The sequence below is a fragment of the Eucalyptus grandis genome, chromosome 6 (assembly GCF_016545825.1).
Source record: "Eucalyptus grandis isolate ANBG69807.140 chromosome 6, ASM1654582v1, whole genome shotgun sequence".
NCBI lineage: Eukaryota > Viridiplantae > Streptophyta > Magnoliopsida > Myrtales > Myrtaceae > Eucalyptus > Eucalyptus grandis.
In genome coordinates this window covers 35,488,260-35,510,385 of record NC_052617.1, presented here as the reverse complement: position 1 = coordinate 35,510,385, position 22,126 = coordinate 35,488,260, and the positions used below count along the sequence as shown (strand labels likewise).

General features: G+C 39.1%; 2 protein-coding genes across 2 annotated transcripts; both read left to right on the top strand.

The window, feature by feature from the left end:
* The first annotated feature begins 5,248 nt into the window (after nucleotides 1–5,248).
* Nucleotides 5,249–7,201, top strand: LOC104449414 (allene oxide cyclase, chloroplastic). The gene is given in 4 exon segments (XM_010063562.3): nucleotides 5,249–5,716; nucleotides 5,926–6,047; nucleotides 6,533–6,727; nucleotides 6,729–7,201. Coding segments are annotated over 4 exon segments (990 nt in total). The 5' UTR covers nucleotides 5,249–5,250; the 3' UTR covers nucleotides 6,936–7,201.
* A 10,188-nt stretch (nucleotides 7,202–17,389) lies between these two features.
* On the top strand, nucleotides 17,390–17,935 carry LOC120294658. Its single transcript, XM_039314999.1, has one exon. It carries the CDS (start codon nucleotides 17,474–17,476, stop codon nucleotides 17,627–17,629), a length of 156 nt encoding a protein of 51 aa, XP_039170933.1. The 5' UTR covers nucleotides 17,390–17,473; the 3' UTR covers nucleotides 17,630–17,935.
* Nucleotides 17,936–22,126: the final 4,191 nt, after the last annotated feature.

The window sequence follows — 22,126 nt, the reverse complement described above, 5'->3', positions numbered from 1 at the left end:
GTATGGTAACGTTTCTGTTTCCCTCGATTTCTATTCTTTTGTTCCTCAGAATAAAAAAAGAATAGAAATTTATTTAATAACGTTAACTTATTTTTCTATTTCTCAAAATAGAAAGGTAGCCAGAAATAGATTTGAAATGTAGAAACAAACAATAAGAAAAAATAAATAAAAATAGTTTATTGTTCTCAGGAACAATTTCTAAAAAGCTATATTTTTATTTTTTATTTTTCTTTTGTTATTCTTCCTTATTGTGGCCACCTGTAGGCCCGCCGCCACCTCCAACCACTCGTAACCACCACCAACCGATCGCTAGTTGCCGACCGCCGCCACCACCTAACCATCGCCCACAGACCCACCAACCGAGGATCGCCATTGACCACCATCACTGCCACCCAACCATCGTCGCCACCACTTGATCGTTGCCCGCCTCTGCACAACCTCCAACCGTCGGTGGCAACGGTCAGCGGTCATACGACAACAATCGGCAGTCATGCGACGGCGGTTTATAAACAAAAAGAAAAAACGAATAAATACAAAAATTTATAAATCATACAAAATGTATTTTTATTCTTTTTTATTCCAAGAATATAAACTTTGTATAGTTACTAAATGTGTTATTTTATTTGGAAATTATTTCGAAAATTAAAAATAGAAAATAACTATTTCTAAAAAGAAATTACATTTTGGAATAAAAACATTACCATATGCGCCCTAAATATTCGACGAGACTTATCATTTTACTATGCGTCATGATTTCCAATATCTTGACATTGTCCTCGGGACACGTGTGCTTGGTGCATGCATGGCCTTTACTAATTTCTTTATAAAATTCGAAATCAACACGGAGTTGCAATGAATAATAATCGGGGACTTCCAAATCTCATTTAGAAATGATACGCATATCGGAGATGCCTTTTGATCGTTCCATTTTCACGATGTAATGGCACTCATCGTGCGTTGGTCACGTCACTCAGGAAAAAACCATCTTATTGTGTGAATTGTAGGGCAGGACGAGCTCAGGGATGATGAATTGAACGGTCATTTTAAACGGAAGCTTCCAAGTTCCCAACTAGCCGCGCCCGTGATCTCAAAGTCGGGCTCGCCCGACCCGCCTATCGCTTGGGCAGGCTAGAGCCCGAACTTGACCCGTTTTGGAAGAACTTGTGTGTGCACGCGTGGGCTTTGACGATGGGACTAATTCATGGGCCAGGCCTGACCAGGCTAGGCCCAGTCTTTTGATTCTCAAGACTTTCAGGATTTTTATTTTGTTGGCTGGTGACCTTCAGTCTGAAATCGAGCCCGGTAATAATGTTGGAGAAGTTTTTTTAGGTGCATTTGCAAGGGTACTTAGGCTGCGTTTAACCACCGGGACAACGATTAAGGACTTTTACAATATAAGATCGGATAAAATGAAGAGCAAAAATGCAAGTGACGAACCACCGTGATAGGGGTATTATCTACTCATCACAGTGGTCGAGTACATGACGACAATGAAAATGGTCCATGAAAGTAAAAGAGGCGGAGAGAGATATCATGAGTAACCACCGTACCGGAAAGTCATAAAAGCCTTATTTAGTTGCCTGGATCTCGACCATTGAGAGGCAACCACCATGGTGACCACCACGATGGTGCCCTCGTTTGTCATCACAGCGATCAACCATCATGACGACTTTGAACGAGGATATGAAAAAGATAGTTACAGATCGATGTTATCGATGTATTTGGAATAAGCACAATGCGCAAACCTATAATTTCACAAATCTTTGGGGTTTGATTGCTATATGTTCAAAGGATGTATCAAGAAACTGTTTTTCGACGATGCATGCTTGTGACACGGCCCACAAACGAGGCATGATCTAAGACCGTCCGTGATGAGGCTGTGTCACGCATAAGGGCTTGTCCAAGAACAACTCATGATCGATCCATGAACGATCCACAATCTGCACATGGCCAACCCATGCGCGATCCAAACAAAGGCTCATAAATGACCCGTGAGCAATGCTAGGCCAGTCCACATGTAGCTTGTGACCGTTTAGCTACTCTTGTGTCGGGTGACCTTGCTATCTTGATCTTACTTCCGACACACCCATGGGCTTTCCAAGGGCTACAACCATTAAGTAATCTGCTGTGTAGCCTTATAATGATGATACGGATTCAAACTCCACAGTTGGATCGGAAAGACAATCAACGGCTAAGATACAACCCGAACTTGTATAAATAGGAGTCCCTCTTCCTCATTGTAACTAGCTTGTTCATAGTGAATACACTTGCTCTTTTGTGCTGTTGATCCTTGTATTTGTGTGTGTGAGTGGAAAGGCTAACTTTAGATTACAAATCCTAAAGCTGCACGGTATTTGATTGATCATGTTCGACCGAGCTGTGACACTTGCGTCTGTGTATCAATTGGGCAATGATGGGCACATTGAGTATGCAATTCCAAGTTTCTCCCACATTAAAAGATTTTAATAATGACGATGACGGCATCATGACGGAAGCAATGCAAGTGTAACCATCAAACGCCTTTTAAGCTTTGCCATTTCTTTTAGGGCATATTTATTTGCTCTTCGGCAAAAACAATTTTTTTTTTATATATATATATACTTTGCAGAGTTATATGGAATATTTATCCACAGGTCGCACTCCCATCAAAATTTGAAATTTCCTCCAAGTTTTATGACATTATAAAAAAGAATTATATGTGACTTTACACACCGAGATTTGTCTATTAGAAATGCGCAAGAGAGACTAAAAATTAGAATTTTCCCTAAAACATAAATTGGATTTTGTTGTTTAATGAAAAATGATTAGTCATGTTCGATGCACCATCCTTCTTGTATTATGTATAATTAGCACATTAAAAATGAAAATATTTTTCTTATAAAGTTTTATTAACAAGAACCCAAAAAAAAAAAAAACAAAGAATATTGTTATTCATTTAACAGCCTCGATTTCTCATTTTTTTTACCCTTTAATTAGGGGGTGATTATCAATTCTACGCATGATTATATCTGTACAAATCAAAAAACGATGATGAATTACCTCAAAGTTTCGAGAAAAATGAAGAAAAGTATTGCATGTCAATGTTATACATTTGGAAAGAAAAAAGAAATTTCAAAGTGTTTTAGGGACAAAGAAAGGTGGCACTGCATCATTAATTTCCTATCCGAGAAAAATAAGAAAAGTGGTGGCAATGTGTAGAACGTGACGGTGCGGGCACTTTTAAAAATATGGAGGACGATTGTGAATTTCCACCAAGAGGAAGAGTCGGGGAAGCAATTGATTTGGGGTTTGGTTGGGGCATGTGTATTTGTAGTGGACTCTGGGTTGGCTGTGTGTTTGTCGGGGCATGGGACCACGAGATTCTTGGGCCAATCGAAGTCTTCAGTCGTTAAAAAAAATTCAAATAGCCACGTTCTTTTTTATGACTTTTGATGCAGAAATGATCGCTTGTATTTGAAATTCTAAATAAGATTATCGAGATGGAAGTAACTTACGAGTGCAAATGAGCAGTCCCTTAATTTCTTCTTTTAACAAAATTCAAGAAATGGTCCGAATTGGAATTTTCTTTTTTGTTAGAATTTTCTAATTACATATTCTTAGCTTCGAGACTTTATAAAATCTTTATCTTTTCAAAGGAGTGGGAAATTTTGCAGAATCTTAAACTTTCTTCAATAATCAAGGTGGGGCAGATGTTGGGAAAGTCAGGGCACGCATGACAAAACTTCGTTTCTCTATTTCTCTGTTTTTATGTTCCTCAAAACAAGTTTGGAACAGAAATCCGTTTAATAACGCAATTTCATTTTTTTATTTCTTGAATAGATTTATATTCCATAAATAAATTTGGAGCAGAAATCAAAAATTAAAATTTTTAGCTATTCTATTTCTAAAATAGAAATGAAAAATCAAAATTTTTTTCATCATTCACTCGTCACCGCCCATCGCCCACTTGCCGCCCATAGGATGCCAAACGCTCGCCGTCGATTGCCGCCCGCCTGCCACCGGCCCCAGCCACTAGCCATCGATTGCCAGCCATTGGACGTTGATTGCTGACCACCGCACTCCGATCGCCCGTCGCCAACCGCCGATTGCCAGATGCCGGACGCTCATTGGCCGCTTATCACCAATCATTGGATGTCGGAGTCTTACCACCAACCATCGGATGTTCGTCGACAACCATCCGCCACTTGCCACCGATCGCCGGATGTTGGCTGTCCGCCACCCGCCGCCGAACTCTGGCCACTCATTGTAGGCCTCCTATCGCCAAACTCTAGATGTCAGACGTCAAACGTCAAACTCCAGACGTGGGACGATGGTTGTCGATCGTTGGACTCCAATGTTGGACTCCGAACTTTGGCCGCTCACCACTGATCACCAGACTTGGTTGCCGAACGCCAAATGTCGGACTTTGGACTTCGACTACCCGCCACTGATCACCGGACGTCGCACGCCAAACGTCGGTCACCAAACGTCAGACTTCGGCCACCGGATATCGATGGTTGCCACTTCTAGAAATAAAAATTCTATTCTATTATCAAGCGAATTTTTATTTCATAAATTGAAATTTTGAATTGTTATTAATTGCATTTCTTTACTCAGAAACTCGTTCATGGAATAAAAATTGATTTCTGTTTCAGAAATTTTGTCATACTCACCCTCACGGGTCGAGCCGCTGCCATGAACCCCCTCCCCAAACTCCCTACCCCAAATTTGGCCCTACTAACCAATCAATCAAAAAATTGACATGGGTTGGACCTTCTAAAAAGTGTATTTCATTCAAACATCATTGCATGACTTTTACTTCTTAATGTGGTTCTAATATGGCCAGATGGATCGAAGTATCTGTATCATACGTGTTTAGATTCTTCTATACAACGAGATCTACAAATGCATTGTCAACTTTGCTCCCCGAGCAAGTAATAACTCGAGGATAACATATTGAAGTAGGAGTAATTTGGACTGAGGTGTGTATCAAGCAGTAATGCGAGGCACACCAAAGAAGCAATTATTATGTATTTTATGTCCATACGACCTGTGGAATCGTGTGAATGCCACGTGGTCCGATCAATCAAAAAGCATTCGCTTTACTGGTAATTAAAAACTTTTCCCCGAGGCCTAATCATGGCTTAACATTGCCATCGAGACAGCCATTGACTGGTGCAAGGAATCAAACCGGTCATCATTCAACAGTCCACTCTTTCCTCCTCCTCCTCCTCCTCCTCTCTATTCCCACCAGCACCGGCCACTAACGCGATGAATTCTTCCCACTACATTCACATGCTCAAAAATTCAACTTTTCCTTCGCTTTTTGGCGCACCTACTTCTGTACCCCCCCAATCCCATCCCTTCCGTTCCATCTATATAAACAACACACCACTTTCTCTTCCTTCCCCTGCTCGTCTGACCCCTAAACCGGAAGGCCACTCCTCAACCCATCTTCTGCTAGTTTCGACCCATCTGCGTCCAGCAACCATGGCTTGTTCGAGCTCTGCTCTCAGAACCATCTCTTCCTCCTCCGTGAAGCTCGCCAGGAGCTCCAGATCTGCGAGCGGCTCGCCTCCCAAGACCCTCTTGCCTTTCAACCTCTCCACCCCGTTTCTGCCCAAGCTCGCCGCGGCATCTCCCTCCAGCTCGAGCCAGAGCCTCTGCTCTGCCTTGCCCAGAAGATCCTTCTCTTGCAAGAGCCAGGCTGCGCCTGCTGGTGGTGACTCTGCCCCTGGTAAAGTTGCTTCCCCACCTTACTTTTCTTTGTGGCATAACCTCCAAGAGCCAAGAAGGGTCTGTCTGAACTTATTTTGCTGGATCAAGTCGATCTCTTTTCAAGATTCGTGTCCCGATGCCTTTTTTTTGCCCTCTCAGTGCGATCGATTCGACCCTTTAACCTTAACTTTCTCGAGATTACTGATGAAGAACTTCCTTTTTGTGTAGGGAAAGTTCAAGAACTGTGTATCTACGAGATCAACGAGAGAGATCGAGGAAGCCCAGCTATCCTCAAATTGAGCCAGAAGCCCGTCAATTCCCTCGGCGATCTCGTCCCTTTCAGTAACAAAGTTAGTTCCTTGTCCTTCGCTTCGCTTCATCCCTGCATCATCCGACAAGTCTTTCGTTTTCCTGGATCGTGTTGCTTACTCAACAGGACATTTAAAACCCTCTTTCGTTGGGGTTCAATTGACCTGATTGTCATTTCTTGGCCTTTATTGACTTCTTTTTACTGGGCATAGACTGCTTATCTTGAACTTCTTGCGCTTGATTCGGTCGGGATCTTACTGGCCAACAATTTCTCTTACTGGGCAATAGTAGAGCAGGTTGATTTGGTAATCGGGTTCTTCTCTTCACCATTAACATGTATGATCACAATTCATTTGTTGGGAAGAAAGACGGCTTCTGTGTTTGATGAATAAATAATGCATACTGTAGCTCTAGTAAGATAAAAATTAGAACTTTTTCAGTCGGCAATGTGTAGAGTGGAACAATTCTATGCTTCACCACAACAACACTTAATTCAACTTTCTTCTTCCTTGAATTCACAATGCAGTTGTACACTGGGGACCTGCAGAAGAGAGTGGGCATCACTGCGGGCATATGCATCCTGATACAGAACAAGCCGGAGAAGAAAGGCGACCGCTATGAGGCCATCTTCAGCTTCTACTTCGGCGACTACGGCCACATCGCGGTCCAAGGCCCTTACCTGACCTACGAGGACACATACCTGGCCGTGACCGGCGGGTCCTGGCATCTTCGAGGGCGCGACTGGGCAGGTCAAGCTGCAGCAGCTCATCTTCCCTTTCAAGCTCTTCTACACCTTCTACCTCAAGGGCGTCAAGGACTTGCCCGCCGAGCTCCTAGGGAAGCCGGTCCCGCCAAACCCGAGCGTCGAGCCCAGCCCTGCCGCCAGGGCCTGCGAGCCGAACGCCACTATTGCTAATTTCACTGACTGATTGGGGTAGCATGATCGTGAAATCGAAGTCTAGAATCTTTCGTTTTAGTAATAATGTGTAACCTTTCTATGCACCATTGGTGGGGTGCTTCTTCTTTAGTTGGTGTTGACAACTCGGGATGTTGCTTTTATGTGGGGGGCTCTTTTTGGTGATGAGGCCAGAGTGGAGGAGCATAAAGCGGTGAAATGAGCTGAGATATATATAACTATTCTGTACTGCCAAAATGGAATATCCTTCAATTTGTGCGAATGATTCAGTTCTTCCAATGCTCGTGCAATTCATAATGTTAATCAGTGTCGCAATCAGGAGACAAGTGTGTCGATAATGTGTCGTCCACTGAAACCATGTGACTAATTTCATTCTTGGATCAAAATATAGTAACCCATATCCGATTTGACATATATCCAATCCGATTTATATTGTTATAACACTTTTATATTTAACCAAATTTAGGAAAACTAATACTTAGACTGAGGTGAGAGCGCAGAGCGAGTTAAATTTTGATCCATTCCTGTGTAATACAAATCGAGTGACTCATATCCGATTTGACATTTATCTAATCCATGCTTAACTTAATCCATATTGCTATGATACTTTTATATTTAACATAATTTAGGAAAACAGATACCCAAATTGAGGTAAATATGAAATTGGTAAGCATGAGATTGAGTGAGAGTGGAGAGATTTATAGAGGTGGGCAAGGTTTAAGTAACCCATTTAACATCCATATTAAACCCATTCATGACCTATAGAATTGAGTCTAAATTGATTATGATTTATTTACTGAATATAACTAACATCATATGGCAATCTAGCTCATCAAGTATGGGCGAAGAAATGAATGTAGGACTAATCAAAGGGAAAGATAATGTGAATGTGATGAGATTGGCAAATGAATATAGAATGCTACCTCATGTCTCATGTGGCGAGAATGAAAAGCGAGGTCATGACCGGCAATCCTCAATCATTCCTTTTCATTGGGAAATTATCGTGCCGTTGACTACGACAGCTTAGAATTGAAAGTGGCACCATTTGAACGGCCTCCTCTTTTTCGGTGTTCCAATCACAAATTCGAGCCCCACCAGAGCGTTTATGTGGTGGTTCAGCAAAATAACATGATTCACTTCATCACCATCTTAAGAAAATTGAGTGATTGACATGGAGCTGAATTGTGGAGCTGAAATTAAGAAGGTTTGGTGAGAGAATAAGAGGAAGTAAGGTCGATCTCATTCGGTCACTTTCATAAGGTCAATCAATTTGTTGATTGATCATTGCTTACCTAGGAATTCTTCAATCCCATTGCAGGCCTAGTCCCATGGTAGCCTAACTCCAGCTTGTCATCACTGGCTTTCCATTTAAAAAGGATTTGGATTATCATGTGTCCCATTTGTGCCTTCGGATACGATTTGTTTTAATTAAATAATTTCTCGGGTTGCATTATTTTAATCGAATATTATTAGAGAATTAGTTCGAAAGAAGAAAAAATAAAAAGCATAAATAAATTATATAATTAAATACCTTATATTTGTATATTCTTTATGCAGGAATAATTCATATTTAACAAGAATTTTATATTATTCAGATTTACTTGTGTGGAGGTGTGTGGATGCATATTGCCACTTTGTTAATCTCCTAAATGTATTTTTCTTATAAATTTTACAGACTCCACTTATGTAAGATGGGCATCTACATAACAGATGTGGCAAATAAACAATTAAAAGTAGTAATGAGAAAAATGGTGGGTTCAGCTGATGAAAATTTAGTAAAAGTCCTAAACGAAAATTTAGGTTATTGCCTCCCATGTAATAGATAAACGACCGTGTCCGGGGATTTCAACAAGATATGCTTGCTTCCTTAGTGCTAAAAGATGCATTTGAGATAAGAAGAACCCTATAATGCAAAAAATAGAAATGGACTCCATTAATGGTATTGCAGTGTGCCAATATGTGTTTATAATGACCGGAAGGCCCATTCGGATTAGCCGAGCCTTCATAGTTCATAATAATCTCGTTGAAACATAATGTAATGCTGTGTAATAATAAATTCAGATAGCTGATCTGAGGATTTAAATAATCCTATTTTATGGTTTTATCCACAGTATAGAAGAATCAACATTAAATTTATATTGCATTTCGGATGTGTGTGAAGCCCATGTTGCATGACTAACTTAAATTGACTAAAATAATCCATGTGCAAAATAAGAAGAGATTATGTTACAAATGATCCATGTGCTATTATATCTAATTATTTTTATCAATAGTTTTCATCAATAAAAGAAAAAAAAAAAAAGTAATCCTATTATTATTATTAGGTACTATACGAAGTATTTGAAATACGGGAAAGAAATACCATTCGGGTAATATTTCCAAAGGAGTTGCAAATGGAAATGATTCCTCCAAAATAGCATATATAAATTAAATTATGCTAACATCATATAACCCAATTTATGGATTACATTTAATGAATTTAAAGTTTATGGATTATATACACATTGAATTTTAACTCAATGTGTATATAATCCATAAACTTTAAATTTATTAAATGTAATCCATAAATTTTAACCCAATATGCAATGTTATTTGTGAATTTTTAATTTGTCTAATATTGTCTCCTGACTTTTGATACATGTTCAATTATGTCCTTGATTTGTATGAAATTTTTTGAAAAGTTGTTCTGAGCTTGAATAATTGGAAGGATAGCGTTTAACGTTTCATACAATTTTAAGACTAAGTTGAATATGTATTAAAAGTCGAAAAACCACAATGAATAAAATTAAAGTTTCAAGAATGACATTGCACATTGGGTTATAATTTATTGATCACGTTATACATTTGGCGAAAATTCAAGGACTATTTGTTCTATTTACTCAAACAATAATATGATAAATAATTTGTGAGATGTCATGCTATCATCTTTTTTAAGATGACATGCAAGCATAATATCATAAGCGTCTCAATTTATCGAACCACCAGGGTTAACCCTCTACAAGTTGAGCATGACCCACGTATAGGCCATTGCCGCACGAGCCCTTCCAAGTATACCTTGCAATAAATCTTTGAACCTAAGCCTTGTTATTGAACTTGTAAAAATATGATAAGTGATTATATCATTTTTCATGTGTAAATATCAACGGCAATATCATGACAGAAAATACGAGTCTACAATTGGAAATGAGTGGATGGGGGCAAGGTTCCTAGCTCAACATACCATCTCCAAATTACAGCGGATTCTAAAAGAAAATGGTAGAGAAAATTATCATACTCATTTTCTTATTTCTTGGATATATAATATCGCAATGTAATTCTATTTTTATGATTTCATCATCGCTAACAAGATGAGATTGACAATCTATCTCCAAAGATAAATCACTTTCATCATCATGCGTTGACTCTTCCATTTCTATCTCCTCAATTGAGCATGTCTTGATGCTTTCATCTCTTGCTAGGTTGACACATGTTTTTTTTAGAGTCTTATCTTTGGCAACAAGTGAAGCTGTTACAGTGGTCAAATGAAATGTAAAAATGTTCACAGCTTGATTAAATAAAAAGATAAAATATCCTACAGTTGCAAACTCCACTGGACTTGCCCATGACAAAGTTGCTATAAGTTACATATAGTAACCATCCAATTATCATATCTCTTGAATATCGTCGCACGACCGCCGTAGCAGGATTGCCGCCACAGCCCATCGACCGCAGGAGGGGGCGGTCATGCGGCGGTTGGAAAAATTTACCAAATGCAAATTTATCATTTTGTCACAACAGCTAGAAAAATAACTTTTGAGAAAGAGTAAGAATATTCTCTCTCATAACAATGGCATAAAGATGAGTTCCAGTATCCTTGAATCCTCCAAACACGCATTGCATAGTACTAGAAAGGAGAATAGCAGGAGCCCTAATAGATCTCAATTGCAAGTAGCTCCTAGCTGAGGTTTGTATGGTAGCCTATCCAAACAAGCAACGGCTGCAATTAGTCAACGTAGTGTCAAGGCAATCCAACAATTATATTTAGAAGGAAGACACTTATAGATCTTACGCCCATAAAAGCAAAGAAGCTTTTAGCACCAAATGCTAAAGATAATGGTAATAAAATGCCAAGGATCCCGACAACTACTAGTGAAGTAGATGGGGAAAATGTGTATTTCCTTTCCCTACTACATGTAGTTGCCGTAAAATATGGTCATCCAAAAATACGGTCATTAAAGAACTGACATCTTGCCAAGTCTTTTGATTAAATGGTGAAACTAATAAGATGAGATTAGAACGTACCTTCTACTGGAACGATTTCATCATCAAGCCTTGGCTCTTCTATTTCTATGATTTCATCGTCACTAACAAGATGAGATGGCTCTTCTATTTTTATGATTTCATCGTCGCTAACAAGATGAGATTGGCCATTTATTTCCACAGATAAATCACTTTCATCATCATGCGTCAACTCTTCCATTTCTATCTCCTTAATTGAGCATGTCTTGATGCTTTCATCTCTTGCTAGGTAGGCACATGTTTTTCAAGAGTTTTGTCTTTGGTGACAAGTGAAGCTGTTACAGTGGCTAGAGGGAACGTAAAAATGTTCACGGCTTGATTAAATAAAAAGATAGAATATCCTGCAACTGCAAACTCCACTGGACCTACCCATGACAAAGTTACTATAAGTTACATATAGTAACCATTCAACTATCATATCTCTTGAATATCGTTGCACAATCGTCACACGACCACCGCACGATTGTCGCATGACCCCCGACCGTCATTGCCGACCACTGCCACAAGATTGCCGCCCACCGGCCGCGGGAGGGGGCAGTCATACGGTGGTTGGAAAAATTTGCCAAATGCAAATTTACCATTTTATCACAATAGCTTGAAAAATAACTTATGATGAAGAATAAAAATATTATCTCTCATACCAGTGGCATAAAAAAGAGTTCTAGTATCCTTGAATCCTTGAAACACGCATTGCATAGCATTAGAAATTAGAATAGCAGGAGCCCTAATGGATCTCAATCGTAAGTAACTCCTAGCTAAGGTTTGTATGGAAGCCTATCCAAATAAGTAACAGCTGCAATTAGTCAATGTAGTGTTAAGGCAATCCAACAATTATATCTAGAAGGAAGACACTTACAAATCTTATGCTCATAAAGGCAAAGAAGCTTTTAGCACCAAATGCTAGAGATAATGGTAGCAAAACGCCAAGGATCCCAGCAACTACTAGTGAAGTAGATGGGAAAGATGTATATTCCATTTCCTTACTACATGTAGTTGCCGTAAAATATGGTCATCCAAAAATACGGTCATTAAAGAATTGGCATCTTGCCAAGTCTTTTGATTAAATGGTGAAACTAATAAGATGAGATTGAAACGTACCTTTTGCTGGAACGATTTCATCATCAAGCCTTGGCTCTTCTATTTCTATGATTTCATCGTCTTTAACAAGATGAGATGGCTATTCTATTTCTATGATTTTATTGTCGCAAACAAGATGAGATTGGCCATCTATCTCCAAAGATAAATCACTTTCATCATATGCGTTGGCTCTGCCATTTCTATCTCCTCAGTTGAGCATGTCTTGATGCTTTCATCTCTTGCTAGGTTGGCACATGTTTTTTCAAGAGTTTTGTCTTTGGCGACAAATGAAGCTGTTACAATGGTCGAAGGGAATGTAAAAATGTTCACAGCTTGATTAAATAAAAAGATAGAATATCCTGCAACTATATACTCCACTGGACCTACCCATGACAAAGTTGCTATAAGTTACATATAGTAACCATCCAATTATCATATTTCTTGAATATCGTCGCACAACCGCTACACGATCGTCGCACGATCACCGCACGACTGCCGCACGACCGCCGACCACCACCGCCGACCATCGCTGTAGGATTGCCGCAAGAGGGGGCAGTCATGCGGCGGTTGGAAAAATTAACTAAATGCGAATTTACAATTTTGTCACAACAACTAGAAAAATAATTTATGAGGAAGAGTAAGAATATTATCTCTCATACTAGTGGCATAAAAAGAAGTTTTAGTATTCTTGAATCCTCAAAACACGTATTGCATAGCATTAGAAAGGAGAATAGCATGAGTCCCAATGGATCTCAATCGTAAATAGCTCCTAACTTAGGTTTGTATGGGAGCCTATCTAAACAAGCAATACCTGCAATTAGTCAATATAGTGTCAAGGCAATCCAACAATTATATCTTGAAGGAGGACACTTATAGATCTTACGCCCTTAAAAGCAAAAAAACTTTTAGCACTAAATGTTAGAGATAATGGTAGCAAAACGCCAACGATTCTGGCAACTACTAGTGCAGTAGATTGGGAAGAGGTATATTTCCCTTTCCTTACTACATGTAGTTGCCGTAAAATCTAGTCATCCAAAAATATGGTCATTAAAGAACTGACATCTTGCCAAGTCTTTTGATTAAATGGTGAAACTAATAAGATGAGATTGGAACGTACCTTCTACTAGAACAATTTCATCATCAAGCCTTGGCTCTTCTATTTTTATGATTTTATCGTCGGTAACAAGATGAGATGGCTCTTCTATTTCTATGATTTCATCGTCGCTAACAAGATGAGATTGGTCATCTATCTCCAAAGATAAATCACTTTCATCATCATGCGTCAGCTCTGCCATTTCTATCTCCTCAGTTGAGCATGTCTTGATGCTTTCATCTCTTGCTAGGTTGGCACCTGTTTTTCCAAGAGTTTTGTCTTTGGCGACAAGTGAAATTGTTATAGGGGCCAAAGAGAATGTAAAAATGTTCACAACTTGATTAAATAAAAAAATAGAATATCATGCAGCTGTAAACTCCACTGGACCTGCCTATGACAAAGTTGTTATAAGTTACATATAGTAACCATCCAATTATCATATCTCTTGAATATCGTCGCACGACCGCCGCATGACCGCCGACCGCCGCCACTGTAGGATTGCCACCCATAGCCCACTGGCCACGGGAGGGGGCGGTCATGCGGCGGTTGGAAAAATTTACCAAACAACAGCTAGAAAAATAACTTATGAGAAAGAGTAAGAATATTATCTCTCATACTAGTGGCATAAAGAGGAATTCTAGTATTCTTGAATCCTCAAAACACGCCTTGCATAGCATTAGAAAGGAGAATAGCAGGAGCCCCAATGGATCTCAATCGCAAGTAGCTCATAGTTTAAGTTTGTATGGGAGCCTATCCAAACAAGCAACACCCGAAATTAGTCAATGTAGTGTCAAGGCAATCCAACAATTATATCTAGAAGGAAGACACTTATAAATCTTACGCCCTTAAAAGTAAAAAAGCTTTTAGCACCAAATGCTAAAGATAATTGTAGTAAAACGCCAAGGATCCCGGCAATTACTAGTGAAGTAGATGGGGAATAGGTATATTCCCTTTCCTTACTACATGTAGTTGCTGTAAAATCTAGTCATCCAAAAATACGGTAATTAAAGAACTGACATTTTGTCAAGTCTTTTGATTAAATGGTGAAGCTAATAAGATGAGATTAGAACGTACCTTTTGCTGGAATGATTTCATCATTAATTCTTGGTTCTTCTATTTCTATGATTTCATCATCGCTAACAAGATGAGATTGACTATCTATCTCCAAAGATAAATCACTTTCATCATCATGCGTCGGCTCTGCCATTTCTATCTCCTCAGTTGAGCATGTCTTGATGCTTTCATCTCTTGCTAGGTTGGCACATGTTGTTCCAAGAGCTTTGTCTTTGGCGACAAGTGAAACTGTTACAGTGGCCAGAGGAACGTAATAATGTTCACAGCTTGATTAAATAAAAAGATAAAATATCCTGCAGCTGCAAACTCCACTGGACCTGCCCGTGACAAAGTTGCTATAAGTTACATATAATAACCATCCAATTATCATATCTTTTGAATATCGTCGCACGACCGCCGACCGTCGCCGCAGGATTGCCGCCCATAGCCCCCCGCTGCGGGAGGGGGCGGTCATGTGCCGGTTGAAAATTTTTACCAAATGCAAATTTACCATTTTGTCATAATAGCTGGAAAAATAACTTATGAAGAAGAGTAAAAATATTATCTCTCATACCAGTGGGATAAAGAGGAGTTCTAGTATCCTTGAATCCTCGAAATACGCCTTGCGTAGCATTAGAAAGGAGAATAGAACCCCAATGGATCTCAATTGCAAGTAGCTCCTAGTTGAGGATTTGTATGGGAGTTCATCCAAACAAGCAATAGCTACAATTAGTCAATATAGTGTCAAGGAAATCCAACAATTATATCTAGAAGGATTTTTTTTTTTTTTTGTAATATTACATATGGAAAGTCTTGCATGTGCTCAAGTTCCAACTTTAGATGTTGCTCTTTTCTTATTATAATTCCTTAGTCCCTTTTCTCTATATTTCTACGGGAAAAAAGATAAATATTTTTTAGCTAGTTCATGATATTATGAACTATATACAGATGCGTGCACGCCATATTTGGCGGCTTCAGCAGTTCTCATCTTTGCTAAAAGTTGGTACATCTTTTTGGAAAGTTGGTTCGTGTCGCAAGATCATGCTTGGCTTCTCAAGCAAAACAAATTGATCAATTCAAGTTTTCACGTTGTGGCATATTCTTTTGCTATCTTTCGAGAATAGAGCTCTCCTACATTTCATTAAGAGCAATCCATGATCCATTTCATATGTCTTACTGTTAAGAATATATATTGAGTTTGAGTATATTTTTTAATTTGAATAGGTTCCCTAATTTGGATAGTTATATATATAATGTAAAATTTTACTTTGATATCCCATACAACAAAGCAAAAAAGAATTGTATTGGATTTCTTCTTCGTGAGTTTCTAAGTAAGTTCTCGATAAAAAAAAAAAATGGAAGATGATAGTTCTGGATTTGCTTTGAATGTAATTTAAGTTTAGGAAACACTTAAGTACATGCGCGATTATGTAAACTTTGTATTTACTATAGTCTAGATTCATAGTAGATTTCTGGCTCTCTCTGTAGAGTTGATATTAATACTTAGATCAAATCACATAAATTTCTATTGTTCTTAATTGTTCATCATCAATTTCTTTAATAATTTTCTCCTCCTCACGTTAATCATAAATTGCAAGATCTGTTGACTTCCGCGTTGTTTTTCACAGCACTTACGTTGATCATCTAGGAATTTGTCCACGTCCACAAGCTCTTTAAGCCTTTTGTAATCGCTATTTCAATTTAATTCGTTAAATATTGCGAAGCAAAGGGAGGAGATTAAGGAAGGAACCCCAAAATCGCGGCATAAGCACAAGATTTTAAGCACGGCGACGAGGAGAAGTGACGACCATTCAGAAATAGTAAAACTTTAGTGCTGGTGGCCCAAGATGACCTCACTCGCTTAGACTACTGATTCTGTGTTGTGATCTATTTTTGTGTGGTGAAATTGAAGAACACGTGTATGTATGGCGGAGATAAAATTAAAAAATAAATAAAAAAAACTAGGGTTTTCCTCGTGTAAAGTGGTACCACCTCTCAGCATTGAAAACATACAAACGTAACAAAATCTTTTCGAGGGTCTTGCTTTTGTCTCCCAATAAAGGACGTGAGCTGGTGGGAATTGATTATGGTGAATTGCTCTAACAGAGATATCATCTGTCAATCAACCGTAAGATTACATATTATGTTACTCTTAGTAGGTTACTAATGTGTTTAAGTGAAGCTCTTCAATTCATTTGGTCCCGAAACAGAACATGTGGCTTCATTTTTTCAATCATCACGCCATTTAGTAAATAAAATCTTATATGATTTTCTTAATATATGATATATGTGCTATTTCTCTCGAATGAATAGCTTGACAGGCAATGCGTACCATCTATAATACCTAGTTGGCAAAATAAAATGAGGATCGGAGATGAACCATATTTGCATGTCCTTAAAACAAGGACTCCAAGAGGTATTCATAAACTTCCAAAAGAAAAAAGAAGAAGAAGACATTTTTCAGTGTTTGTCATAGTTTGATGTACAAAATTGCCTAACAAAAAAAGTTATAAATCCTCTTGAAGTCGACATGTATAACTTAAAATCAATAAGTTACACCAATGGCTACATCTATGGATACATCTAACACTTAGGTTGATCTATAGAAGAAGGTGCAAATTAGCATGCCGGTGATCCTTCCATTATTATACTTTCCATGTGCAGAGAACAAGGACATGAAGCAAGGAGCACATCCATCAGGACAGTAGCAGTTATTTCTCTTACATGCATTCTAATCTCACAAGAACACGGCATGACCCAAATATACATTTCTCTTGTGTTACTCGTGGAATCGTGGCCGACCAATATCTTGGTGGTTTGTTGCTTCCCATAAATGTCTGTATCGTACACAGAACGCACACAGAGAGAGAGGGAGAGACAAGAGGGGCCGAAGCTGTCCTGATAAGAAGACGACCCTCCCTTTTGGAACGTCAAGAGCAGAGTCAATTCGATACTAAAAGAAAACAAATCTCCTATCTGTCTCGACAAAGCCAGAGGCAAGTGAAGCCAAGCCATAGTCACTGAGGCGTTCGGATAGCAGAAAAGTGAAGATGATCATGAGAAGTGCAAGCGCGAAAGCAAGAGACTCGAAGGCTAGCAACAGGAGGCTTTCATGCACAAGGCTGAAGGGTCACCTGAAAGAGCAGAAAGGTAGGCTCTACATCATTCGGCGCTGCGTCGTCATGCTCCTTTGTTGGCACGATTGACCACTGAGCAGTAAGTGCTATTATGATGAATTTATTATCTCTGAGTTCACATACAGTCTCTCTCGATCTAACATCACAGCTCAGATGTGAAGCAATCAAACCCCGAAGCTTGCTTTACCTGATTATTTGGTCCGTTACTCGCTGGTCTGTCAATGTGTTCCCGCGAGGCCTAACGTACGAGTGAGCGGAGTGTTCGGGGACATGCATGATAAATAAAGATTGTCGGTCCATCCGCTAGCGAGTGTTTAGCAACTTCTTGCTGAGTAACGGTTGCCCTTGAAACTCTCTATTTTAGTTCTCGCAAATGTATGTGTCACCCCAAAAAGAGAAATTCAGAGCAAGCTGTTGTCTCCATCGGTTGTTGCTACTAATGAAAGCAAATTCAGTCTGTTCATGTTTGCCTCTCATTTTCCAGCGGGTCGTCCTGTGATATCATTCTTACGCACGTCTCTCCAATTCCCGTTCACGCGACCTCGTAGTCGCATCACCTCCGTAGCTTTCGTCTGACATGCTGACCTCCTCCGCAAGTCATTCGTCCGGCGACGCAGGATGAGTGCCAGAATCGGAAAACGACCAGCGAGGTCAACAGGCTCTCGGGGCATAATCTTGCTTGCAAGTGCTGTTGGAGTTGAACTTTCTTTGATCCATTCAAGCCCATCTTTAGTGGGACGGGCTTATGGACATGTTGGTGGGCTAGTGAAGGTGAAGCCTCTCTTAAACCCAGTTCAAATCCTCTTCTCCTTCGTCTCATTTTCTTCTTCTTTTTGGGGGAAAGAGACAAGGAAAAACACCTCACCCACAAAAGGGGAAAAAAAAATATCTTTTTTGCACAAGCACGCCATGGATCAATAGCTGGAGACGCGTGGCAAGTGAAACGAGGCTGGTCATGGGGACGCATTTGAAAATCTTGTGCGCCTTCACGTCCAAGGTCAGAATTGATTGTCAGTGCCGACTAAAATAGCCATAAAATTTTTTAAAATTAGAAAAAAACCCCACCGACTGCTGAAGTGGGCGGTGACACAAAACCCTAATTTTGAAATCCGGGTTGGAGTTGTCGTTGAGGTGGGGGGGGGGAAGCCGGAAGGGAAGGAAAGAGAGAGAAAAAAGCTTTAAGGGAAGTTGATGACCGACGGGCCCATCGAACCCAACAACACCGGGGCGAAGCTTGCCTTGTGCGGGTGGACTTTGGTGCCAAATTTCGACCCCACTTTCATGTGGATCGCATTCACACAACCTCCAATTCCTCCTTTTTAGCTTACTTATATAAAAACGATGATATATCTTCGGGTCGATTGGACCTCAAAATCATCTAACCATGTCCCGTTTCCAAAACCCGTTCTTGACCAATGGATCGTCGCCAATCAAATCAATCATGACCCGATAACCATAATTGTCTCTTTTCGTGAAGGAGTGAAAAAAAGGGATGGAGGGATCTCAGGAGGGAGGGGATGGGATAACATCCCATGTGATGACAAAGAGGGAAATTAACCCCACATGGCGTCTTTTGCAATGATGAATCTTGAAGGATGGAAAAAAGATGGGACGAGTCTCCCGTGTTGCCATATTAACCAAATCCATCCTTTTTGTCCTCCTTTCCTTGAAGAAAAAAAAATGTCCATGAGCTTTAGGTTTGGACAAGTGAATCCCTGAGCTCGTAAGACAAATCGATGTAGACGGCCAATTGGTAGGGAGATTATTATAACAAATTGCATTGATTCATAAATGTTTTCGTATGTCATGTGAAAAAAAAATGGATCGTGACGACCGGAATCTATACCTTTTTTCTTCTTTCCTTGTTAGTCTCGTTTTGGTGATGACCTACAAGCCAAGGCGTCAATGCGTGGTCCAAACATGGTGTATTTATCTTTGTTGGTGATGCGGTCGTTCCAAAATGTAGGTGGGACAACTAGGTGATAGAGAGTAAAGGAGGAGTCACGTCTTTTGTCCCCTCAACTACTATGGATGCCCTAGTATTCCTTTCTTGCTTGTGCAACCTTAATTTAACTTGATATAGATCTATGATTGACATGTTAGGAAAAGGAGTATTGCACTCTATTCTTACTTTTGTCTAGGTTAGGTTCCATTTTGTAGCCCTTTCACCTTGTCTTTTCTTGCAGTAATTTTATCGAATGAATCATTGAATTAAGTTGCTCAATTCATGATATGTCACAATAGCTAATTGTCAAACACGGCGCGAATGATAATAAATCTAAAAAAATGAGTGAATACAAATTGGTACTCTTTCAAATCATTTTTTTTTATTGTATTAGTAATAAAGATCCTAACGCATGTCATAAAAGAAATGGGAAAACCCCAAATGATAATAAATTTACCCAAAACTATTTTTTGACCACCAAAAACCTAAAATGAGACAAATTTATACAACACTTGTGACAAATTTACCATATGTTAGGTTAAATTTTATCCTCAAATTATTAAATTAAATTGACGGTTGACCGATATAAATTTAGATTTTACGCTCCGTTTGTCACCGTTTACAATTTTTGTGATTTTTTTTGGTATTAATCTAATTTAGCATAGGATATATTTGTCACAATTTTACTATATTAGGGTTTTTGCAGTCAGATAAATTAGTTTGGGGTAAATTTGTCATAAATGTACCCGTAAATTCCTAACTGCATGTCATAAAAAAAATTTGACAATGTTAATGATTGGCAACTAAAGGCTCAATTGCACAAATCGTACAACTTAGAAGCTCAAAGGCACCGTACGTGAAAAGAAGTTAATTAGAAATTGATCAACAACGATTTAAGTGAAAAGATAATATTTGTACTCAATTTATTATTTCGTTCTTTGCTATCGCATGTGGGGCGCTTTCTTCGTGAATGGTTTTAGCAGGACGAGAATGTGATGAGTTTGGGACAGCTGTCAAGCTACCATTGGCAGAAGCGGAATTCCGATGTTTCGAAAGGGGAAAAAAAAAAGACAAAAGGATTGTCAACTCGAGCCGGACCAAAATGTCATCATTTTTCGACCACCCAAAAAAACCAAAAAAAAAAAAGAAAAAGAAAAAGAGGAAGGGGAGGGTAGAGGTGCTTTTCTTTCATCCACAAATAGCCCCGTTCCGATGAAAGCGAAAGTCGCGAAATCTCCCGCGCCGATTTCACGAAATAGAGAAAAAGAAAAAATGCAAACGACACGTGGCAATTTACAGTGGAGCCCTGTTGCTAAAGTGGGTTGCAAACCAGTGATGCTGGACAATTCCAAGATTTTTATTTCATGTTTTGTCCACATCTTCTCGAGGGAAATTTAAAAAAAATGTTGGGATACAATCCTCCCCAAGTGATTTTTTTTTTTTTTTTGGTCATTTGGGTTTTATTTTTTTTTAGTGATTCAGATTCCCAAAAATCATATGTGAAATAATTGATGAAAGCTATATAGACTAGCTGATTTGCATGTCTTTTAGCTAATTCACCGTTTCTAACAAACCTACGCTCGTTTAAGAAAAGTACACATGCTGAAGCGTGGTTGTAGAAGTGATGCCCGAGCATCTCATCAATCAAATATGTTAAGTGTTAAGTGACGAGATTGATTTTTTGTTGGAAGTTTTGATCATATGATAAGATCATCTTTCAAATGGTTCTAATTGATATTTTTAGAGTTGGGTGGGATTTCTAGTGTCTATCTCCATTTGATCACTTTAATTTTTTTTTTATTGTAGAGTAAAATTCATTTGTGCTCACTAAAATTTAGTAATCATTCAACCAGGTTATTGAATTTCTAATTTTCTTACTCAAAGTAGCGTACTTTAAATTATTTTTCTACAATTGATGTAGTTTTAGATTGGAAATCGGCAAACTTACTAATAAAATGTTGATGCAATGTGTAGGCGACAATGACATGGACCCACATTAGCAATTCAGGAACCCTAAGTCCATTTTCACTCGAAGCCATTCATTACGAGAAGAAAAGAAGAGGAAGAAGAAGAAATGTTTTAGTGTATCAAGTAATTTATACGATTTAAAGTAAAAAAATTTCTTTGATGAAACCAAGAGGCATGGGTGCGAATGTTTAATTTTCCATAGGCCCATGAAATGCCTCGCAAACTCTACAAATCAATCGAAACTAATCTTTAAGTGAAATCCAAACATACAACCTCCAATTCTGAATCGCACATCTCTTAGCTCCAAACCACTATGCCAACCACGATGGATTAGCATAAACTGAAATTTTATTATCGCGATTACTGAAATTATTAAAATCTTAGAGACCACAAGTGGATTCCGAACTCCAAACACTACTTGAGCAGTACCGGGCGGGTAGACAGGAGTACGTGACGGGGCATGATGACAGTGCGGTTGGCGGAGGGCACGACGGTAAAAGCGCCCGCACGAAAGCAACATAAATGGTTCATAATCTCCGTCAAATAATTACCCAACAGAAAACCCCCAAAAAAAAGAAAAAAAAAGAATGTACGCAGAAATGGTTTGCTGCTTCGGCTTCACGACTCCCCCACCACCACCCCCACCGCCACTG

Coding starts and splice junctions, on each gene's coding strand:
- LOC120294658 (XM_039314999.1), top strand. CDS start 17,474: ATGATCATGAGAAGTGCAAGCGCGAAAGCAAGAGACTCGAAGGCTAGC.